Source organism: Convolutriloba macropyga, chromosome 8, assembly GCF_964194025.1.
Source record: "Convolutriloba macropyga chromosome 8, txConMacr16.3, whole genome shotgun sequence".
Classification (NCBI taxonomy): domain Eukaryota; kingdom Metazoa; phylum Xenacoelomorpha; order Acoela; family Convolutidae; genus Convolutriloba; species Convolutriloba macropyga.
The window spans coordinates 418,793-440,817 of NC_134475.1; the positions used below are offsets into that span (position 1 = coordinate 418,793).

General features: G+C 34.0%; 2 protein-coding genes across 6 annotated transcripts in view; both read left to right on the plus strand.

The window, feature by feature from the left end:
• The window catches only part of LOC142344363 (uncharacterized), a 43,800-nt gene extending 30,155 nt beyond the window's left edge, over positions 1-13,645 (plus strand). Inside the window, exons 4-8 of the mRNA XM_075395950.1 lie at positions 1,689-1,942; positions 3,279-3,560; positions 4,199-4,660; positions 9,618-10,068; positions 12,690-13,645. Coding sequence (XP_075252065.1) covers positions 1,689-1,942; positions 3,279-3,560; positions 4,199-4,660; positions 9,618-10,068; positions 12,690-13,347 — 2,107 coding nt within the window. The 3' untranslated portion in view covers positions 13,348-13,645. The remainder of the gene's footprint in view (positions 1-1,688; positions 1,943-3,278; positions 3,561-4,198; positions 4,661-9,617; positions 10,069-12,689) is intronic.
• An 82-nt stretch (positions 13,646-13,727) lies between these two features.
• The window catches only part of LOC142344364 (coiled-coil domain-containing protein 180-like), a 97,685-nt gene continuing 89,387 nt past the window's right edge, over positions 13,728-22,025 (plus strand). For all 5 annotated transcript variants that reach the window (XM_075395951.1, XM_075395953.1, XM_075395954.1 and 2 more), the window contains exon 1: positions 13,728-14,058. In XM_075395951.1, coding sequence (XP_075252066.1) covers positions 13,870-14,058 — 189 coding nt within the window. In that variant the 5' untranslated portion in view covers positions 13,728-13,869. The remainder of the gene's footprint in view (positions 14,059-22,025) is intronic.

Here is a 22,025-nt window from a genome sequence, read left to right on the forward strand (position 1 = left end):
TGTCGGGGTTTCAGTGTCGGGCGGGACAGCAGTGCTATTCTCCTGATTGTTGCGGCTTGCAAACTGAGATTTCATTGCTCTATTGCGTAAGAGGTACTGCCTCCCCTGTAGATTAGGGGAAGGCTCTGTTGATGTGTTAAGGGCAGATTCGGTATCACTTGCGTCCGTTCTGGGTGCGTTTGTTCTCCATTTACATTTCAGCATCATTATGAGCAGATTCATTAGCAAGGTTTGTCAACTCTTCACTTGTTAGCTGTAGCTTCGTGATTCCACTGCAATGTCTGTCCAGGTGATTCTTCTGTGTCCTCAAGAGTTCCAAAGTTTCGCGTAGTTTTCTTCGACGTTGACTACTACTGTTTTCCAGTTCGGCGAGCTCTTTTTACTACGTTCCACTTTGTCACCTTCGGCGGAAGTTGTTGCTTGAGGCTGCAATTTTCTTAATTTCTGATGATTGAAAATCTCATGATTGCAAATCAAGCTCTATATATACATTACAATTCTCGCCATGAGCACACAAGTTCTGTTCAAAACGGGGAATCCCTTACTATAAATAATATCGGAAGTCAAATTGCAAGCTCAACCACTTCGATTCCATCAGTAAAATCAACATCAGTCAGAAAATGAAGTTCTGAGTTACAAAAATGAAAGGGTTTGGGGATGGAATTATGCATAAAAGAACTTGCTTTCTTTTAGAGATGGATTCTGTTTTTCGAGCTGTTCAATTGTAACCTCCTTTTTGTATCTCTCCAAAAAAAGATACAAATCGGACAATATCGACTTTACAGAAAGCGCTATATAAAACATACATTAAAATATGATCTACAGAAATTGCACGAAGTTCATGTACCAACTAATTTGAAACTTTAACATTATTTATTGTCACCTGGTATATCAATGAAATCGCGGTTGAGGTTCAGGCTAACTGGTAGTTGAAGAGCGTTGAAAATTTTCATGTTTGTTTTGCCGACTCGCTTAGTTCATGATTATGAGGTTGCTCCCCTTATAATCAGTGAAATTGTGTTGTATTAATTTTGCTGCTGATTTGAAAGTTTCTGGCCTATTGTAATTGCAAAGTGTCCTTGGCAGTCCATCAATATTCTGCGATTTAGTAAGAAACTTTTTAGTTTAAATCCATTCAGTCGCTGCTTTCTAAATTTCACCCAATAACTCCTGAAAAAATTAGATTAAATTAAATAATATGTCATTTTACCTATTTTGCTTACTTTATTCTTGTTAATTTTGGAAAAAATTATATCCACGCTACAACGAGGGAGTAGGGACAAAAAATGTTAGGGAGAATTGACTATTGGATAATGTCAAGTGGACTTTCTAGTACCTCTCGTAAACGTTTTCATTGCTGTTTGCCCAATTTGCAAAAGTTGTGGAAATGGAAAGTTTTTGCCTCATTTTAACTTAAAATTTCTTTTGTCTGATCGTACTTTTGGCTAAAATCCTACGCTCCGAATAAACATTGAAAAGCAACTTGACGCTAGGCTTATATTTTAAAACAACTTATTATAAAGTTTAAATTTTAAACTGTTAGATTAGCAAAAAGCGCAATGAAGTGAAGAAAGCCCAAATATGATTTAGCCAGAAACGAATTTCAGGTCGGTTTGTGGCGTTATTGAAAAAAATTGTTTTTATTTATATTTGTTTATTAATTACATTGAATAGATTGTTTTCCTTAGATTTGATGGCTCTAATCCGACTGTCGACGGACTAAATGGCCTAACCGATGACAATAGAGTGTCCTTTGTCATGATAGAACTGTGTGATCATCTGTTGAGTCTCTGGTTAGAACACGGTCTGTGCAGAGTCTACAGTGATTATGTGGACCATCTCAGTTTGCAGTTATTTTCACCCAGAATGTTCCCTAACGTTGATCTGGATGAGCCGATGAGCAGAGATAGCTGGAATTCTGCAAGCTCAAGCTCAAAAAAGGGTAAACATGGCTTAATTAGGTCTTTAGTAGTAGTAGTAGAGAATCCGGGTATGTTTCCCGGGGCTTCAATTTGTGCCCCTTAGTCAGTCCAGTTTCAGTTGTCAAATTTTTTCCAATTGCTACAATTGTCACATCTGCAAATTATACGCCAAGAGCATTTGTTTGTTAGGCTGAATTCAGTTGTTAAAATTTGCCAGTATGCTTTTGTGATAGTGTGTTTGTTAATTTGCCTCCAAATTTTTGCATATTCCTATTTACAACGTTGTACAGTTGTTTAGTTCGGTGGAAGAAGTTTTCATCGGATTTGACTAGCCGGTTAATTTCAATTTTCAGTTCACCTCTACAGTGTTGTCTTGTCCTCTCGTCTTCGAGGGTTTTAAAAATTTTTGGAATGGCATGCTCATTTTGTGTAATAGCTAGGAAGAGAAGAAGATCATGCAGTTCAACGTAGTGACAGAGTGGGAGGAGTTTTAGGCTAATGAGACGTTCTTTGTAACTTTGAAGTGAATTTCTTAGAATCCATTTAGTGGCCATGATCTGCACTTTTCAATTTTGTACATGATGGTGCACAGAGCACTTTCCTATTATAGCCCCTCCTCCTCCCCCCCCCCCCCTATTATGGTATGTTTACCATGGTTGGGAGGAGGTATACGTTTTATGACCTCTAAGCTGGGGTGGGGGCTATAATGGTTAAGGCAAGCTTAATTTAGTGCTTAATTTTTCATATCTGTTACGATTTCCATATTAATTTCACTTAATATTTGACGTTTAGCAACAGCCGAAAAATATGATGATAATTGCAACGACAAATAACCACGTACTTGAAACCAAACTTTAGAATTTCCAATGATATCAAATTCACTTGGTCGTTTTGAGCTTAAAGTTTCTTTGAGCATAAAGCATTACAAAGCAATTCAAGCAGGTGATTAAAATGTTGCACCGCAATAATACCGTTTTGCCTACTTATTATTTGGTTTCTTTGACTTGCATGTAACAAATTTTCATGTTGAGGTGATAAACAACTCCTCTTATTGCGCAACACTTATATTGACACCTTTTTTACAATAAAGTCCTGGTTTAAAATGAATATACGTCTAGTCCTCAGTATTCAATGAATTAAAAACTTGCAGTGATCTTGGAAGTGAATATTCGAAAATCAAGTTAATTGCAAGATTCCTGTAAACTTTTTGATGCGCTTCCTATAGGCTTAAATGTGCCAAATATCCATTACAGTATATTAGAACTCGTGCTCATCCCCCAGCTTCCTATCTTACATGGGTTTTATTCAAGAATCGTTAAAGATTTGAATCCTCTTATCATTAAGAATTCTTTGTAGGTATTGATGCATGTTCAATGTTGCCTCCCCATCTCTTTTTTCAAATGTCACAATCACAACAGAATTTCAACACTGGCCAGATACACGCTGGCTTCGAGGCTCTGACTCATCTGTTCCAGACATCCTCGGATGTCATTTCCGCGCATCTGAATTGTCTTATGAATTTGTGCCCCATACAGAGAGACTTCTCGGATGTAAAATCTGCAATCTGGGCCATCGCAAGTCTAGCTTCGAGCGAGGACGGATTTGAAATGCTGCCGCGGAACGCAATTCTTCTTCTAGGTGAGTTCAATTGATAAAACTTTTCCGAAATTGAAGCATTTTTACAAAAAAATTTCAGAGAATTAGGCTAGCTATTTGTGACTTGGTTGCTATATACATCGATCCGTTACTCTTTCCTCCTCGTCCACCACCCCCCCCCCCCCATATTATTTGTTGACAAGTTTGACGGGACAAACTAATGCGTTTTTTGCTCTGATAACGGTTTGTAAGATAAAGCTTCATAAGAGATGGGACTAACAGTAGTGATAAAAGGGTGTCTGTCGCACACTTTTCGGCACATTTCCACCAGAACCCCCGCTCCCATCGGGATTCGAACCTTTGATCACTAATACTAGCTGTCACGTTTTATATATACCTTTAAAATGTTGTAGAAGATCATTGAATCTAAAAGCAAGACATTTGTGTTGTTTACTCTGTCAAGTCAAATTAACGGATGTGAAAATCATGTACATGTGTAAATTAATTTTCGTTTTGCCTTTGTTTCCCAGCGATCAAATTTTAACCCCACCTCAGGTGCTCAAACTTTTATAACTGGGGGCATAAACTGCATTGAAGTGGTCAGCAGAATTGGTCCGAATCCACAAATGAATTTTGATACAGATCTGTTTTTGTTGATGATAAGAGTTTCTCCGATTTAGTGATGCAAGCAGAAAGCAGCTCAGTTCTGTCAATCAGAGCCACAGCAATGAACTCTCTCAGCCTCCTTTGTGACACTGCCCTCAAATTCCTTTCTCCTCTGGGCTGGGTCTCAAATTTGACCTCTAATTTGGACTCCGAGAACCCAGATGATCTGACATCCAGCGTTTGCTTCTTCAGGGAAAGTATTAGTGGTTTTTACGATGCGAACGAGTTGCTGTTCGCAGATCGAATAGCTGTAAAGTTGATGTGCAAAGAGTTTGTTGATAAAAGGTTGGCACAAAAAAGTGAACGAGCAGAAGAAGGTGACACAGCTTTGGATGCTCGCTTGGATGACGGATCTCCCAAAATTGGTGGAAAAATTGCACAAAATTATAGCAAGGAAAACGATGAAGCAGCTCAGGTTTTATTCGATGATCGGAGAATGTCAATTTTGCCCGAGTCTTCAATTATACAATCCTCAGGTTTCTATCCTTTATATTTCCTAGATTTTTTTCTAATTTTCCTTCATGGAGGAGTGTTCTTAATATGGAAAATTTTGTTTTTTCTCTTTCTCTATTGTGAAACTTACGTCCTGTCGTAATTCTCCGTTTTTTATCGACCACAGTTTATTGGGCGGGAGGAACTATGTGCTCGGGGAATTTTTTGTCCCAGTAAATTTCACCCGATCAAGTTATTTCACGTACAGAAATGTGTGCTTTATCACAGGAAAGCCCGTCAAGCCTATGGCGTTCAAGTTTGTCGGTTTTTGGCTTTCGCTTGTTTTGAGGAGTTCCAGAAATTAAAATTTGTGGGTAATTTGGCCTACTTTGCTTTCGAGCATTTCATTTGATTTTGGCCAGTAATATATTCAGAAAGTGACCAGTGATTTGCAATGAATTAGTTCACTTTTTTGCGGAATTACGATTTATTCAAAGTGCCCTCTGAGTTCAAAATGTTTAGCCTAATTTCTTAACTTTTTTCACCAAAAAAGGCTAATATAAAGGTGAATTTCAACCAACTAATTTCACCAAAATTAAGGACCAAACTATCATATAGATTCTTGGAATGTTTAACCAAACTCTTTGTTCAGTTATGAAAATTTGAATTTACATTTCGTAGATAAAAAAAATTCTCATGGGTTTCCCTTTTATTTTTTTATTATATTCTGAATAAAATATGTAGTAGCCATTCGTTGCGGAACGGCGAGGAGAACAAATTTCGAACGGATTGTTTTGATTTCAAAACCCTGTTGAGCTGCAACTTAATTTCTCTCGGCCAATTTGAAGTTAACTGAACTCAACATAGAAGCCAAGATAATATTCATAAATGTTTTGTTTTTCATAATATTCATAAATACGTTTTGTTTTTCATAAATTGTTTTGATTTTTTTTAGTTTGCTTTCAATTCTCAATCCAAAGCGCAAAGTTTAACCAACACATGTGCTACTTTTGGAACAGATAGGTTTTATGCTCTAAGTTTTCAAATTTTCTTGAGTTTTTGAAAACACTAATTTTAATTGATTTCTTTTCTTGTTTTTTTCCAGAAATTCAGGCAGATTTTTTTGATTCAATAGGTTGCCCCTTTCTTAGATATTTTTTATTAAATAGATATGATTGGTAATTGCTGCAGTGGTAGAAAATCGCATCTTCTTTCTGTGCTTTGCTTTACGTGACCTACAGTTTAGATAGCCTATTATGAGTTTAATTGTGACTGCGGACTGCTCTTCACAGCCCCGCCTGTCATGCTCTGTGAAATGTAATATGGAATCGTGGGTCAGTTATTGTCGAAGCGCGCCCTCTGGCCCACCAATTGGAATTTTTTGCTTTAAATTATAATTCGGCTATATACCATATAATTGTTTGTTTTATTCCATTGCATTTGACACACTATGTCCATGGGCGAAACGCGACTAGTCTTCACTGATTGTTCAATGAATCGATCGTTGAAATTCTATTCGTCATTGAAATTCTATATCGTCTTCTTTTTGCAAAAGCGTGGAATTTCGATTGCAGAAGGTGAAAATTGATTTAACAAAGTTAGTTAATGAGTATCTTTTTTATTGCCTTTTTCGATTTCACAACTAACTTCATCGTCAGTTTTTTATTTTTCTAATAAATTTTTTTATATATTGCTACGTTAAATGCAAAAGTTGGTCCTTATTGTGTCTTGTGGCCTAGTTTTGTGTTTTCCATACAATTGTTGGCCTGTTGAAATCGCTGATGCTAGTTGTTTTTTGAAAGTTTTCTTTTATACAAGGAGACTTGGTATTGTGCATTCACGCATAATGTTCCTGCCCCGTTTATCCCGTTTTTTTAATCTAAGTGTCTAACAAATGAGGAAACTTTCAAAAAAATCGCATACTGATCGACAAAAAGGATTCAGATACGGATCGAGCTGCCATTTTTGAGTGTCACATTCTTAGTTCGCTCTCCTGATTCACACGTGACATATTCTTATTAACACTTAATTTTTCTTTGAAATTTTTCATTTAGTTCCTTATTATTTAGTTTCGGAGTCGGATTTGATTCTCATTTCCTTCTCATACCCCTATTTGGTTTATGTTTGCCCAAAACACCCAAATGACGTATAATTATTTTACTTGTTGGAACTTGTAATATGTATTTTTTAAAGGTTTAATTTTTTAGTTTCTCGAATACCAAGTTGTTTAATTTATCAATATTATATAAAAGACATGTAAATTTCTTGGTTTAGTAGTTATACTAATAGAGAAGGAATCGTGATTATGAACTCGCTTGTGAGCTCAGTCAATTTTTACGGAGGGCCAATACAGCCCAAGGTAGTGATCTCCGGTAAACTGATCACCAATACACCGGAGATTTGCCCTGAGATTAAGTTGATTAAGCTCTATCTAAAAACTTGGAAGCCCTTCTCTCGAACTCATTTTTCGACTATATAACATCAGTCTGAATTAATTAACGACCTTACAGAATTCACGTTTCTTTGAAGAAATTATGATTGTATAGATATTTCCAACGTTGAAACTTTATTTTTATTTAAAAATTATTAGCTATATAAAGTGGATAGCGCTCATCGGAAATGGCTCTAAACAAACCAACTGCTAATTGCAATACTATCCGCTTAAGACCGCACTGTGAAAAAAGTTAAATGTTACAGTTTAAGCACCCAACTAGATCTTAAAGCAACTAAGTTCTCGCTTATATAATGCTTTTAAAATTAATAGTTAACAGTGAGACTACGAGACTAGACTAACAACAAAGTAAAACAAAGACTACAAACATTGATTACGGCCAAAACTGAAGATCCGTTTTTTTTAAAAAAACTTAGTAAGAATGGCAAAATAGCAACAGATACACCTAAGATAAACAATTTAAGTTCTCCGTTACTGGAAAGTATACTGGACTTGTACTTGATGTGCATAGGCAACGAGTCGATAAAATGACGAAAAAGGGCAGCAATAAAAAATCCAATTAATTTTGTGACACCAGTAATGTTCAATAGCCATAGCAATCATAAAGTTTCAACTAAAAATTACAAGATAGGTTCCTCTTAATCCCCTTGGGAAGCCAATGGGACTTGTCACTAGTGAGGCAGAGCCATAAGACTACAATAACATCAAGTACAGTCAAAACAAACAAATAATTTTTACGAAGACATGCAATATTAAAGCCTTTAAAGCCATAAGTTGTTAACTGAGAAGATTATATATTTATACTTAGTACTCAGAAGATGGCTCTTTTTATTAGGGCTATGTGAAAATACAACAAAAATAAGCATAAATAATGACAATCATGAAAAAAGCTTTGAGTTTTTGTGAAATCACATAGTGTAAAACTCTTAAATTCGTCAGTTAAAATTTAAAAGCAATCAATGGAATGGATGGGATCGGTCATTAATGAAACTAAGATACCATTTAACAAAAAAGGATATCGAAAAGATCAAAGTTCAAATACGCTGTTTTTAACGAATAATTTCAAAGTCACTCAATCTATTAGCTTTCAATTGAAACCCTTAAATAGGAGCACCGATTCCTCTTCAGGAAGCAATTATAATTAGATTTGTCATCTTTCGGAATTTGTAATACGACAACAAGACGTTCGACAAGAACAGGCTAAAATTCTGAAAACAAAGCAGAAATTGAATAAATATTTGCGAAAAAGTGTCGGCACCACTGAAATCATAAAAACACTTGTGTTCAATTGGGCTTATTTTCAACGCCACTGGGACCTGTTATTGTTGTGATAATTTGACTAACTTGACAAAACGCCAAAAATTAACCATGCGTGGGCAAATAACTAAAAATCACAAAACTTTATTTTCAAAGTCATAAAACCTTTAGTTAAAGTTGAAAACGCTAGGCATATTTCTTTTTTGCTTATAAACATTGTAAGAGCTGTCATTGATAGGATTTTGCTTTAAGTCGATAGAAATAAGGCTCAGAAAGATGACAACCTTCAAAAGTTTGTTGATCTTTTTAAAAGGCAACTACATTTGAAGTCATAAGAGCTATTAGGATCGATCGAGACATGAACTGAAAGCATTATTACGTTTACCTTCACCTCTTTAGGAAGCTATTTGGAGCTTTTATTAAAACAGACTCGAAACCTTAAAAACCGCGAGTCTCTGAAACAAGATAAATTTTATTTGGCCTCATGTAAACTTAAATGGGATTTTCTGTCATTAGAAACTTAATATGAAAATTGACTTGTCTTTAACTGACATCATAAAAAATTGAATAGATTTTGAAAAGACAGTGCCCCAATACAATCTGAATTTTTTGTTTGAAAACTCCAGGTTGATACCAAACTAGCCTGGCTTATACTGCGCGTTTTTAGAAACACACAGCTCTTCGTAGTCTTTGCTCAATAAGTATTTAGGCAAATTAATTAATGCATCGAAAATAATACAGCGTTTTGAATGGATATCGATTTAAAATAGCGAAAAGCCGGCAAAATTTTAGTTTAGAAACATTATCTGAGGTAGCCCTAAAATAATTCTCATCTTAGTTTATTAATTTTAGTTCAGCAGTTTTTAGGTCTACACTTTTGGCAAATTTGCACAAAGTGGGTTAAAGAAGCGTATTTGGTTCCATTTTTCATTTAAAGAGTACGTATTTTCAAAAGTTTAGCCACAGCTTTTGCCAAAAAGTCAGATCAAACATTTCAGAAATCCTCCTCTATCTTCAAAAACAAAATCAAAAAGACTATACTTAACAATTCAACATATTTGAGCAAAGTTCTGACAAATTTCTGCAAAAATTGAAAACAAAAACAGCGGAAATTAATCGAATGCTCACAAAACTTTTAACCTCGATAACTCCCAGGAAAACAAAATTCAAAACAAAAATTATTTTCTCACAAGTCTACGATGAATATATTGATTAGTAACTGAACAAAAGACCCAGTCGAGTTTAGAATTTTTGCTCCCAAAAAGGTTGGGTGGGAACAATATTTGTTTTAGCCATTCGAGTAGTGCTACCACAAAAGGTCAAGCAGGTGTCAAATTTGAAGAACTCTAAGCACAAGAAATTAATCGCTGCCGCTCCTCAAATTGTTGTCGAAGATATTGAGAGCAAACCGCAGAGAGACTCTCTTGATACAATCGGTTCAATAACCAGAAAAAGCACATCAAGTGTTGATGACATCGTTGACCAATCAGAAAGCGCCACGTCAGCAAATTTACTCAAACCTGCTCAAAGTACGGATAGTGTTGCTTCGTTTTCTTCAGTAGGCTCGATGGACAATTTAGTTGAGAGCCGGTCGAGAAATGTGAGTGCTGCTATGGCTGCGACCCCTACGTCACCAAACAAGCCAGGAATTATTACGATAAGAAGAAATACTGAAGACGCGGGTACAAATGCTGGTGATAAATTGCGAGGAAATAGAAAGAAAAGAGATTCTTCACTTGGAGGGTTCGTTAAATTTCGTGTTTCAAATTTTGTTGGAGTTTTTATTAATAGCCGTCGTCAGCCTCTCAACGGCTAATATTTAAGGGCTCTCCTTTTTTACAACTCGAATTGGAGTATTGGTGGAGCGTCTTTTTTTATCCCAAAATTTTTGGAGTGTATTTAAAACAGGATGTAAAGTCAATGCTGCACGTGAAAACTAAGTGTTTAGGTCAGACAGCTGAACGAAATGAAGAGCAGAGAGAAGAGAGAGTAATTTCTATTTCATGGTGCGGTTTTGAGAAGCGAGCGAAATATTTTGATCACTTGCGGCATTTTCGAAGCAGCTTTTCCAGTGTTTACTTTACTTTTTCGGGTATAAAGTTGTTGTTCTAAACCATATGAACAATTGTTTGTTTGTAAGCATTTTGACCATCTAAATCATATATTAGAGTTTTATATGAAATCTTCGGCTGTTTTTGTGATTTCGCTGTTTTGGAGGCTTTTTAGCGGTCTTTGTACTCTTTTTAAAGTTTTATGTATTTGGGGTAATTTTATGGTTGAGATTAGTATTTATGTTGTTTTCATACCCTTTTTTTTATTTTTGCTAATATGACTTAAAATTTGTTTCAGTTGAAGAAAATAAGACTAAGTTTTAACATTTTTTCTGAATTTTTCTGGTTTTCAATTTTTTTTTTGGTAATTCCTGTTTTTTCTGAATTTCAGAGTATTTTTCATACGTAATTGTTTTATTTAGGATGGTAGTAGGGTTCTTTCTACTGCGTGAAACCAATGAAGAGGATTGATGGTTCATACCGATGTGTTTTCCAATGCCTACAGAATCGGGTAGTGGATCAATGCCTCAAAAGCAACTGCTTTATAAAGTGTCTCCAAATTGAGACTAATATATTGAGACTCTACCAAAAAGAGAAATTAATTTAATAAATTTAACATGTTTCTTAGATTTTGTCATCGTTTTTTTTTCTTTTCTGCTTTCTTTTTCCCCGATTCGAGATGGATTGCTTGTTATGTTTTTCATTACATCTTTTGTCATCTTCATGGCCCGCTATTAAAGCGTCCCTAATTTTTTGACGTCATTGAATAAGAATTTGGTATTTAGATTTATCTTAGTGCACAGATTTTTCAACATTTTGCGTTATTTTTTTTATTTCTGTAGGATGTTTTTATTGTTCTCTCATTCTTCTCAAAGTAAACGCAGGCAGAAATTGCTCAGAAGAACAGTCTTGAATCAACGGAGTCAATATCACGAAACCAAATTAAAGTAGAAATGGAATAATCGCATAAAACCCAATTTTAGGTGCCTGCTACTTGAACTCTGTTCTGATAAATATTAGTTACCATCTCTAGTGCTTATTTATACGATCACCTGTATTCCATCATTTAAAAATAGTTGTATGTCTAACTCCAGAAGAACATCAACATAATTCGTATTTTATTTTTTTTTTGCAAGTTTTTTCATTTTCCCTTCCAATCCTAATTGGGTTTATGGGAATCAATGGCGGATTTTTTCCGGCAATCTGCTGGGTAGTTTTGCTAGTACATTGAGTTTCATGGAACAGAAATTGAACATATCAGACATTCTTTTATCAAAAATGTGTATTGGAGTCGCAAATGGTGAAAGAATGCCAACAACATGTGCTCACATTTTTGTTTTCCTTTCTAATTTGCTTCCTGTTTTTCTTCAAATTGAGTGCTCTAATTAAGCAAATAGTCTTGCTAGTTCAGAATATTGTTTTGTAGGGCGTGAGTTAAGTTCCACTCTGAGTCGATTCCGCAGTCTGCAGGCTATGTTTTTTTTAACTCGCTTCACCTTGTGATCACGTTTTTCTTTTTACATAAGTCACGGATTTCACTTCGTGACTTCCTGACTTCTGACTGACTTCACTCTCTGTTTCAACTAAATAGATATTAAATTCTTTCACGTATGGAATTGCGTAATGTATTGAAAACGGTCAAAGTGAAAATAGCGAAATCAAACGAAACGGGAGGAACGTATAAAACCCGGTCATTAAATAATAATGCATTAGGTTATCAAAGTTAATTAAAGCGGTTGCTAGCTAGTATTAGTTTCATGCCTAATAGCATTCAATTTAAAAGCTGAATTAAGTGTATTTTTAGAATCTAACCGAATGTGCAGAGTTTACACACCAAATAAGAACACTTTGACACACAAAAATTCTGTCAATTTCTGTCTCTTAGTTTTTTTTCTCTATCTGTTTCAATCCTCAATATGCGTCAATTGAGTCGGCGCTGGCTATTTTCCGGCGATTTGTTATCTACGTTTTTACCTTTTCATCAATATTCAAATCAGACATTCAGGCATTTTAATTGAAAAAGTTCTGCTACTCAGAAAGTTTAATAGAGGGTTTTAATTGCTGCTCGATTTTTTGCTCAAAGATACACAATGCGCCAAAATATCCAATTTGGGGATTTCAAAAAATTGGGTATTTTGGCATTGATAAATTTTTACTTAACTTCCATGCAATCAAATAATTTAAGAATTTCGACACTTTTATACTCAGTTAAGATGAAAATTCAAAAATTCTGAAAATAACAGTTGATGAAATTTAGGCCACCAAAGTCAACAAATTACGACTTTATATTTGTGTTATTGCGGTTTAATTTAGGGTTAAATTTTCATCTGATTCCGAATTAGAACCCAACGTCTTACGAAACCGATCCGAGTCAGCAATCGTGTTCGGCAATGCTAAACTTCCAGCGGAAACAAATGAGACCTTGACGGACCCTCTAGATTCGGTTGTACACCAATCACATCAACCAAAAACGTGTCTACAATGCGACTGTTTTTACACACTTATACGTATATCTGCAACTATGGAGGAGAACCCTCAAGCTTTGCCCGATCAAATTGGAACTTTCGAAGGGTTTTCAACTCACGATGACGCAGTCTATTTGCCCAAGAATTATCGCGAACAATTTCTCGATTGGACGTCGCAACTTTGCAGTTTGGGTTCAAGAGAAGCGGCAACAAGAATGGAAACATTCATGCGGAAATTTGTTTTTGGTTTCCTGAAGTACACAGTGGTGAACGATGCCTATGACGTAATAGCACGCGATAAATATCTGAACCTTGAAAGATTTTGTAAAGTTGATAAACGATCTCTTGTATGTCTATACAGCGATTGTCTGCTGATTTTGAACCGAAATTCTTGTCCAGCAGCTGCTAGGTTGTTTGTTCACAACTTGTTCCAGCCGGCTATCAATGAACAGATAGCTAAATTGAGGTTGCCTTCGTTTTATATACCCTCATCAGATGAAATGTGAGTTTGCTAACATGGTGCTCAACCTTGGCAATCATCCGTTAAAAATCAAAGAATATATCACAAAAAAATTAGCTATATCAATTGTTGGTGCTGTTATTTTTGTAAATGAAAGGAAAATTTCATCTAAATCATTTTGATATTTTTCAGACTTTCTTTTCTATCTGGAGAACTGTTGCTTTATTTTGTACGCTTTCTTTCTTTCTTAGATTTTTAGTTTATAAGTATACTTTTGCTTTTTCTTAGCTTATTTGTATCTCAGTTTTAGACAATTTTAGCTTCAAGACATTATTGCGAATTCATTTTCTTTATTTTGATTTCATATCAACTGATCCTTTTTGATTACTAATTCTAAAAATTCACATCTAAAGTGTTTTAAGATTTAATGTTGATTTCGAGAACGATGTAACGGCAAATAGACAGACAAAACAAAACGTCTGTCTTTTCGTCCAATCAAATCGGCTGAATTAGCACCAATCAAAAGAGAGTAAAATCAGGACATTATTGGTATCTATCGTATGCTATAATGACAGCGGATCTCTCATCCAATCAGATTTCAGTTGCTCCTAGTGGACAAACTGCAATGATGACTACTGCAATTGGCTCTTCTTCGACAGGCGGTGTGGGAAGTATGAAGCCGATTGCAAATGGTCAAATGTATCGGCAGATTTTTGAGGCTGAAGTTCAACTGGTCAACAGTCTTGCTACCTCAAAGGTACATCACAGCTCAGTCGAAAACGAAATGTAGTTTACCTCTAAGTTATGTGACTGTACTTGCCGTCAGAGACAAGTTCTGGCACTTAGGGGGGGGGGGGGGACCGCGTAGCGACTCGAGATGTCAGACCAGATTTTGGACGTGACTTTTCCAGAGTCGTGTAACCTTTCTTAAAACAAGCTTTTTGTAATTGGCGGTTATAAATAGCGTTAGAGAAGACAGAACAGACTAGATCCTAAGAAAACAAACAATTATAGAATGTTCGGGCATTTTGAGATCCAAATTACATGTAAAGAAATGAATATCTTTATATGAGCTATATAATAGCTGTTGTTTTATAAACTTGTTCAAACCTTTTATCATTACTGCCATAGTAATTCATCACCAAAATATAAAGTGGGTCGAACCCCAGTGGTAGCATTTCTTTGAATGTTAATTTAAGAAACTTTCATTTGATTATTGTTAACTGCATGCCTTGTTTAGTTAGACTTGAACCTGTTGCTAACCTATACCACCCCCTCCAATAAAATTATTGCATGATAAGCAGGGCTTTTTATGTGGGTCTGGCAAATCTTTATTGATAATGATTAACAAGTAGAAAGAATACAAAAAGGGACAAAACTAGAAGATACGTTTGCACTTTTTATAAACAACTAAATTCAAAGTCATAAAAGCCATTAGCTATCAACTGACTTGCTGACCTGTCATTATCCAGAATGTCATATGACTACAAAAAGAACGAACACAGGCAAAAATCAAAAAGACAATTCAATTTTGCGAGGAATTGGTGTCGAAGCCTATGAAATCACAATCTATTCGCCAAAATATTCAATATAATTGGCAATAGTCAGCGCGCATAAGGTGATGTTCAACTTGTAATTAATGTGTCATAAATGTGATGATCGGACAAAACAGAAAAAATAAAATTTGTAAAACTCGTAATTTCAACTGTACAAACCATTATTTAAATAAAAATGCAGCCAGAAAATTCACATGAGCAAGAATGCGACCTCCCTCTTCGCGGAGACTACGCTAAAAGTTGGTAGAAACCAGATTGATAGTTGCGAATTTCATAAAACTTTTATTTTTTCTGAAATACATTTTTAAAAATTGTAAGACATAGCAACCGTGAGCTTTCAAATAAAAGAATTGTAAATAGACACTATAAATTAACAACGAATACAGTCACAACTCAAAATTTCACAAAAATTTTAACGCAAACGGTTTTGAAGACAGAAAGCCATATGTTTTCCACTAAGATTAGCATGTATGTTCATTGACCGTTATTTGCATGTAAATTTATCCTCTCAATAATTGAAGTTAGATTTGAAATCATGTCCTGTAACTAACATAGAAACACAGAAAGGGCCAAAGTATTCAAAACAAAATAGCGCTCCATTGCAATCCGAACAATTTTTTGAACTATGAAACTACAGAACTAGACTGCAACAGGTCTTGCTCTTGCTGCTTCGCCATTAAAGCAAAACAAAATACTCTATATGTTACTGAAATATCTAATTTTGACCAACAATTCAATATATCAAAAATAAAGGATGAATTTTGGATATGTACCCAGTTTTACTGCCGAAAGACCATTATATTTTAAGGGAAAGCATTAGATAGTTCCTGTATTGGCTGATTAGATACCAAAGACATTTGAATAATAAGACTAAGTCATAAGACTACAAAAAGAACATCAAATGCTGTTGAAACTCAAAAATTCATTAGAAATTTGAGAAAACTTATTGTCAGAGCCATAAAAACCATGAGCTTGACTCAAAATACGCAATGTTTTTTTAGGACTTTAGTTGAACTATGTGACCTGTTATCAATTGAATTTTTAAAGAAAACAGACTTGTCTGTAATTGAGGTGAAAAAATTGCCAATTTTTTTAAAGGACAGACCCAAATACACGCTGAACACTTTTCATTGCAAAGATCAGCAACGAGACCAAAATTGGCCTCGCTATTGCTGCGCGACTGTTGAAAAACGCCATTTTTCTAAAACGTTGCGTTATAGGTTTTAGGCAACCAAAAATCATAAAATACCAAAAAATTTTATGCTTTTTTTTAAAGATCAGTTTAAGTTAACGAAAGACCGCAAAAACTTTTTTACGAACAAGAGGTACATTAAGCCCAAATCTGAGTAAGCTCAGATTGTGTCAGCAGTTTTCATGCCTGCACTACCGGATAAATTGGGCCAAATAGACATATTTGATGCCGTTTTTCACGAAAGACAAAGAAAAAAGGCTGATTTTTCAAAAATTTAGCTGAAATCTTTGCCAAAGAGTTGATTCTAACAATTCACCAATTCCGTTATATGCTTAACGGAGAACGAGTGAGACTATCGTTTTTAATTTTATCATATTTTAGGCAACAATTCTTCAAAATATAAGCAAATATTACGAAAATTGTTGAGAAAACAACAAAATTTTAAACCTCCGTAACTCCCGGAGAAAGCGAAAATCTAAATTTTTTTAACTTGAAATTCTATGCCTGACAAGGTTTTTAGTAATACCACTTATAACCCTGTACGGTGAATATATCGATCGGCGAAATTTGACTGAACAAAACAATTGAGCATATAGTTCCTCCGCTATTAAAGTTGGTCGGAACAATGAAGTAGTGGGAAAAAGGTGCTATCCAGAAGACCAAAGACCTCACGGGTATTCGTTTTTGTCTGGATAAATGCACCTTTTTCCCACTACTACATATAAACATTATTTTATTTCCCTTTGTTTTATCCACTATATTTCCCCTTTACATTTCCTCAAAAACTATCATTTCTTGTCTCACTTAGTGCAATCCGCTAGCACAGAGTTAAGCTTGTAATTATCCATTATCAGACGGATAGTTCGGGTTCTATCCCCGCCGACTCCGGTGGACGTATCCCAGATACTAGTGTAATTAGAGAGACCGTGTAAAAAGCACGCAAACCAACTTGCGAAAGAACTTGAACAAAAAAATTGAAAAAAATATTAACTAATAAAAATTTTCATATGTTCCCCAATTAATATTTAATCAATCTAAAACTAAAACTTTCTGTCTCACTTGGCGTAGTGGTTAAATCATTGAGTCGAGTTAAGTTAATTTAGCAAATGGAAGGTTTAGGGTTCCTTCCTCACTGTCTGCAGAGAACGTCCCCCGACTTGATGAATTACTATGAAACTAAGTGAGATAAAAAAAAACAAATTCACAGTTCTTAAAAAGGATGATCACTGCTGTGAGACTGTATATGGGACACACGGTGATGGGTATACAGTCAAAAAACACTGAGATCGGTGGAAACAGTGATTAGTTTTTTTTTCAGTGTAACTAGTGAGACCGTGTAAGCTTTTCGTGGATAATCTGCACAAAACCAGCTTAATTCTAAATTTTTATATTAAATCTTTCAGCATATTCCCATAATCTATCTTTAGTGCGCGTATATCTATTTCTTTGAACATAAACACATAGTCTACACTTAAAATTTTCAAATCTAAACCCGCTACTATGTTGATTTACTTTACACTTTATGCATGTTATATATATTTATATATATATATATATATATATATATATTCGGATCATTATAATGTATATCCATATGACTAATATAATCCCTATTCTTAAAGTGCCCCTTACAGATAAAACACTCAAATAAACTATCTAAACATTTATCACAACACCTTCCCCAAGATTTATCTTTACAACTATCACATTTTACTGATTTTGACTTTTTTTAATTTTTTTAAAAATGAATTTTTGTTCTTAAAAAATAAAGATGTCTAATGTAAAAAGCGTAAACTTCTGTGATATTTGTGAGTTATTCTTTGACTCAAGGAAAGAATTAATCAAACATACTTTAACAGGCAAGCTCCAGAAAAGAGCTAGGGAAACGATTATGGATCTTGATGAGGCTGAAGGGGCTTCGCCTATACCCCCTCAACCTAAAGGGGCTTCGCCCTTTGCCTCCCAACCCATGATTAAGCCTCAGCCCATAAACGAAAACATGGAGAGGGTGTACGACCCCGAAGAAGATGACTTCATTCTTGTTCCTAAAAAGGTTTTGCCCCAGCCCACCAAACTATGCCAAACCCCCAACTGTAGTCCCATGTTGGGTCTGTGGTCAAACTTTTAAAAATGATATAGGTCTACAAACCCACATGAATAAACACTGGAGGGAATACGTAGCCCGGGACAATAATTTTAATATTAAATCAAGCTTCAATCAAAGGCAGTTATATATTACTAAATCTGATGACAGTTATATCCAAGATATTAATGAGCCAATAGATTACATATTAGACGGGTTTAAACCATTTAAATTCTATGAGTATAAGGTCACTGCTAATTGCGTATATAGAAAGAGAACTCCCAATGGCGAAGAAGAGGTCCCAAAGACTACTAAATTAATCTTCAGAACTGATGAATATATGACTAAAGATCATCGACTGAATCTAAACCAATGACTTGATCTTGTTAAAGAAATATATGAAGGCTATGATTACGATTATGAATTTATTGGAATATCAGACGTGCAATTAAACATAGAAAGAACTAAGCCATCATTAGGATCTTATACTGAACTACCACCCGGACTAAGAAGTAAAACAAAAGCAACATTAAATATTAGAAACAATAAATTAAACTGCTTGCAATTATGTATTACAGCAGCATTATTCCCTGCAGCTGATCATGCAACTAGAGAAAGTAGATATATTAATAACCTAGTTGATGACTGGGAAGATAATGAAAACAATGGTGTAACATGGGCGGGGCCCCATAATACTAAAGTACAAATATTAGAGATGTTCAAACTTCGTCAAAGGTCGCAAGGATGTAAGAATACTGGTATGGGATGATCACTGTGCTTTAATTAAAAACATAGAAGTATTTTTGAGAAGACCTAATACTAAACAGTTAAAGTATTGGTTTTGTGATAATTGTACCTATTGGTTTACCACTCAACAAAAATATGAAACCCATGAATGCCGCACACAAACCAAACCAAAGATTGTATGCCCATAATTAAAACAAATTAAATTCAAGAACCATTACAAACAACAAGAAGTGAAGAATGTCATCTATAGCGACATTGAATATTATATGGATAGCAATAATAAAAAGATTGGTGATAATACATATAAAATTTCTGACCATGTACCTATTGCCGTTGGCTTTAGTAATAATGGAAATTACAAATCATTTTTTGGTCCAGACTGTATCAAAGATTGTGTCAAAGATCTATTGGAAATAGAAACTGAGAATAATTTCAAGTTAAACAAACCAATGATATTTAATAAAGAAGATAAACTATATCATGAAGTCAATAACACTTGTCATATATGCGGCAATATATGTATTAATAAAGTGAGAGATCACTGTCATGAAACAGGTAAATATAGAGGTCCTCAATGCAATGTTTGTAATGTAAACTATAGACAACAAAACTTCATTCCTGTAATATTTCATAATGGTAAAGGTTATGACTTCAATCTAATATTTAATGAGATATTTAATCAGAATAATAATAAGAGAAGAGTTGATGTATTACCTAGTACTATTAGTAAAGCTAGAATGTTTAGAGTGCGCATGCTAAAGTTTATAGACAGTTACAATTTTATGACAATGTCTCTAGATAAAATGGCAAATGTTTATCAAGTTAAAATTAAAACATTATATCCTTATGGGTACTTTAAGGATGAGAATAGCTATAATAATAAAATGAACAATCTATTAATAGAAGACTTTAAATCATCGCTATTAAATAAGTGGCCACCTCAATCTGAAGTTGATGAGTTTAATAGAACTAATAGTATGAAAACAAGTAAAGAATTAACACTAGAGTATATGGAGAATGATGTCAGAATATGAGAACATTGCTTCAATGTATTTGTTAAGTTAAACATAGACATATATAAACTCAATCCTCTGCATTATATCAGTCTACCTGGTTGTAGCTTTGTTACCTTGTTTCCTGAAATTAAGTGAAGTTGAATTAGAAACAATACAAGATGAACAAATGCTAAAAGATTTCATTAGTGCAATGAGAGGTGGTATATGCGGTGCTATGAGCAAAAGATATATAAATAGTCAAAGTCAAGGTCATATTCATGGTGAAACATGGGCGAAGCCCTATAGTCAAAATCAAAGTCAAAGATCTATATGGTACATCGATGCTAATAACTTATACGGTTATGCATTAATGCAAAAGCTGCCATATAAAGACGTCAGCTTTACTAACCAAACTCTGGACGAAGTAGTAAGTACGTCAGATGATAATGATTATGCCTATTGGCTTATCTGTAAGTTAGAATATACTAATGAATGTAAAGATAGAACTAGTAACTTCCAATTACTACCTTATAAAAGAGAAGTAGAGAATAATGAACTAGGATACAAACAAAGACCTCCAACTTCTTCAAAAAGTGACAAACTAATATTAGTTCAGAATAACAAATATAAATATCCAATACACTATCGAATGTTAAGGTTTGTTGTTAAGATGGGTATAAAGGTTACTAAAGTTCATAGAATAATAAAATTTAAACAATATTATATTATTAGAGACTATATTGAACTTACAACTAAAATGAGAGCAGAAGCTAAGACTGAGGCTGAGAAAGATATATTCAAATTAATAAATAATTCTCTATTTGGTAAAAATTGTGAGAACTCATTAAAGTATTTAGAAGCTAAGATTCTAACAGATGATTATGAAATACTTAAAGCTGTTAGTAAACCCACATGTAAAGATCTAATTTGATACGATAGTTACACTCTAATCGAATTTCATAAAAAAGAATTACAATACGATAAACCAATATACTTGGGCTCAACAGTATTAGAACTTAACAAAATCCGCATGTATGAATTCTTTTATGATGTATTACAACCATCACTCAAAAATCTAATGCTGCATTATATGGATACTGATAGTTTTGTATGAAGCTTTAGTGAGGGTAATGTTCATTTCATTTAAATATAAGTCTAGTTATAACTCTAATTATAGCTCTTAGTCTAAGTCTAATTATAAATCTAATTATAACTCTAATTATAACTCTAATTCTAATTCTAAATGTAGGTCTAATTATAGGTCTAATTATAAGTCTAATTATAAGTCTAAGTCTAATTATAACTCTAATTATAAATCTAATTATAAGTCTAATTATAAGTCTAAATATAAATCTAATTACAAGTCTAAGTCTAATTATAAGTCTAATTATAAGTCTAAGTATAAGTCTAATTATAAGTCTAAGTATATGTCTAATTATAACTCTATATTTCATATATATAAATGGAGTTGTGTCTTATAATTTTTATACTTGTGTTAATAGCAGTGGTTTGTTATAAAATTTATGATGACATGCCAAGTAAATATACAAAACTTGAAGAAAGTTTTGGTGGATTTATGAATAGAAGTCTAGTTAGTATTGAATTTGAAAAGTCGCCATTACATACTATTGTTTATGGTGGTACTGGTACAGGCAAGACTTATTTTGTTAGACAATATTTAAAGTTGTATCAAAACCAAATGGTCGAAGAGGATCAAAAGCGTATAATCATAGTATGTAAAGATGAAAGAGATTGGATTAATCCAGAAACTGGCAAACATTATAGTGATTTAAATATGTGTGATATGAAAGAGATCACATCAAAAAATATAGATAATTTTCAAAACTGTGTAATTGTTCTTGATGATATTCGCAATAAAATAAAAAGTGATATAGCTGATTATTTTGCAGAAGGAAGACATGCTGATATTCAAATGATTGTAATAGGACATAAACCAGCTCAGATAGTTAATACAGCAAGAATGAGTTGTGATACTATTATATTACAACTTATAATGGGGCAGATCTATTTAGAAATTTTAATGATACACACGAATGTAAACATGACTTCCATGGTATAATTAGTGAGTTAAATAATAGTTATTATATTTGTACAGATGGAATGGCTTCTGAACTTCGTTATGGCATGATT